The 2,093-nt window shown below is 63.6% G+C and overlaps 1 protein-coding gene across 1 annotated transcript in view; it reads right to left on the bottom strand.

The window, feature by feature from the left end:
* The window catches only part of ARHGEF10L (Rho guanine nucleotide exchange factor (GEF) 10-like), a 161,886-nt gene that overhangs the window by 60,539 nt on the left and 99,254 nt on the right, over positions 1-2,093 (bottom strand). The window contains 2 exon segments of the mRNA XM_010830219.1: positions 482-625; positions 1,024-1,072. Coding sequence (XP_010828521.1) covers positions 482-625; positions 1,024-1,072 — 193 coding nt within the window.

Here is a 2,093-nt window from a genome sequence, read left to right as displayed (position 1 = left end):
GGGGACCAGAGGCACTGACCACCGGCCCCTCAGCGGCCAGCACCCTGCTCGGGCGAGCGGGCCCCCGCCAGCCCCGCTCCGTCCCTGCCGGCAGCACGGCTCCAGCACGCGCCGACCCCGGTCCTGAGGCACGCCGTGGAGCCCCCTGGCAGGTGCCAGGCTGCCTGCCCATACCTCGGCCTCCTCAGTTGTCAAGTGGGTGACGGTACCAAAGCTCACATCGCCAAGGAAATGCATGACTCTGGCTACATGACCTGCAGAGCCCTGGACAGGGCTCACTCAGAATTATTAAGAACTTTAAGACATTGATGGCAGAGCGTTAACCCAAATGCAGGGCCCCTCTAAGTGCCTGCCCTACGTGATGTCCAGTGAGCTGGCCCCACGGTGGGACACCCCGCAGATGGCCCCTGTCCCCACAGCTCTCGCAGCCTCAAGCAGGCAGACTCCTGGCCCGAAGGCAGGTCCCGCTCTTCACCCTGACCTGTTGACCCGTGTCAGCCGCGGGCCTCAGGGAAGGCCTCATGCGGGGCTGGGAGGGCTCTGCTGGCCAGCGAGGCAGCCCTCGGACCACACCGACCAGGCTGAAGACCTTCACGCCTCCCGGCAGGCGTGTGCCCATCCCAGGCTGGACACCAGCCAGCACACAACCGCCATCAGAGCCAGGGACCCACGGAAAACATGTCTTTGCTAAGAAGGGGTTTTGCGGGGGAAGAAGAAGAGTATTCAGACAAGTTCATTTTCATAGCAGCCACCCCCCTCCTCCCCATCCTCGCAAGGAAAAGGGCCGGTCACTCCTCTCCCGGAGAGAACACCCTGCCATCCTCTGAAGAATCATGTCTCTCCGGGCAGCACGGAACCCTGAGCTGCTCCACATGCCACCAGAGAGCCCACCTCTCCTTGCACCAGCTCGAGGGCCCCAAGGCCCCCCATTCCCAGATGAAGGGATAGACATTCCCGAGGTAAAGCAGCCTGCCAAGACCCCATGCTGGCTGAGCAGCGGGGCAGGCTGGAGCCGGTCCTCACGCGCTGTCTGCAGCACGAGGCAGCTGGCCGCACACCCTCCAGCTCCAGGCTGGGGGTGAGAGGAGGCAGGGAAAGGCCCGTGGCTCCCAACACACACACACACACAAATCTCAGGGACCCCAGGGGTCCCCCCACGACTGCAAAGGCTGGGCTCCCCCACCTCACAACTTCCACCACCCAGCTGACCACCGGCTTGTGAATACACAGCTGGGACCCCAAAGGCCGCAGAAAAGATGGCCACATGTGCCGCGACCTGGAACGCGGGACAGGAAAGTCCCCTGCTTTCTGGCAACCACTCTCCTGCCACTTAAGCAGATAAAAAAAAGACAAAAGAAAGCTCGGATGTTGCACAAGCGGCCCCCTGCAGCCAGGTCCTGAGCAGGCACATTTTGAAACAGCCGACACGGTTCCGCTCTGAGCACACCCAGTTTCGTTTCCACTTCTCTCTGGGGGACGGGCGGCGAGGGGGAAACCTCAGCGCTGGGCTCAGAGCGGCCAAGACCACGCTGGGGACCAGCTCCCCTGGCCAGGGAGGACGCTCTGTGCAGCCGCCGCCGCCCCCCGCACGCACCCAGCACGGCCACCTGATGGCGGGAAACTTGGGCTCGGGGCTCTTGTCCCTCTCCCAACACCAGACAGGTCTCCCTGACCTCCCGCCAGAGGCCACTGCTCCTACGGCCTGGGTGTCCCCCCAGTGGACAGAGGAGAGGGGAGCACAGCTCCTTCCCGAGCAGGCATAAGAAGAAGGGGTTCCTTCTCCCGGGTGACCTCACAGGTGTGTGAGCCAAAGCAAGAGAAACGCTCACGATGCAGAAGAGGAACGAAAGCAGGAGACAGAAGATGCTTCTCGCGCGTAAAGACCCTCAGACGCCAGCACGGCGGCTGTGACGGGGCCGGAGTTACTTTCCTGAGAGGCATTCCAAACTAGAGGGCTGCGGGATCCCTGCCCCGGGGCGGGGAGGAGGGACGCCCTCACCCCTCAGGCCCAGCCTGGGCAATCCTGGACGAGGTACCCCGGGGCGGGGGCTCCTCTCCTGCCCTATCTTTCTTCCCAGCTCTATCCTCCTCGA

The sequence above is a fragment of the Bison bison genome, unplaced genomic scaffold, assembly GCF_000754665.1.
Source record: "Bison bison bison isolate TAMUID 2011002044 unplaced genomic scaffold, Bison_UMD1.0 scf7180017864516, whole genome shotgun sequence".
In the NCBI taxonomy this organism is placed as follows: domain Eukaryota; kingdom Metazoa; phylum Chordata; class Mammalia; order Artiodactyla; family Bovidae; genus Bison; species Bison bison.
The sequence above is the reverse complement of the archived record's forward strand: the minus strand, read 5'-3'. Positions and strand labels throughout refer to the sequence as shown.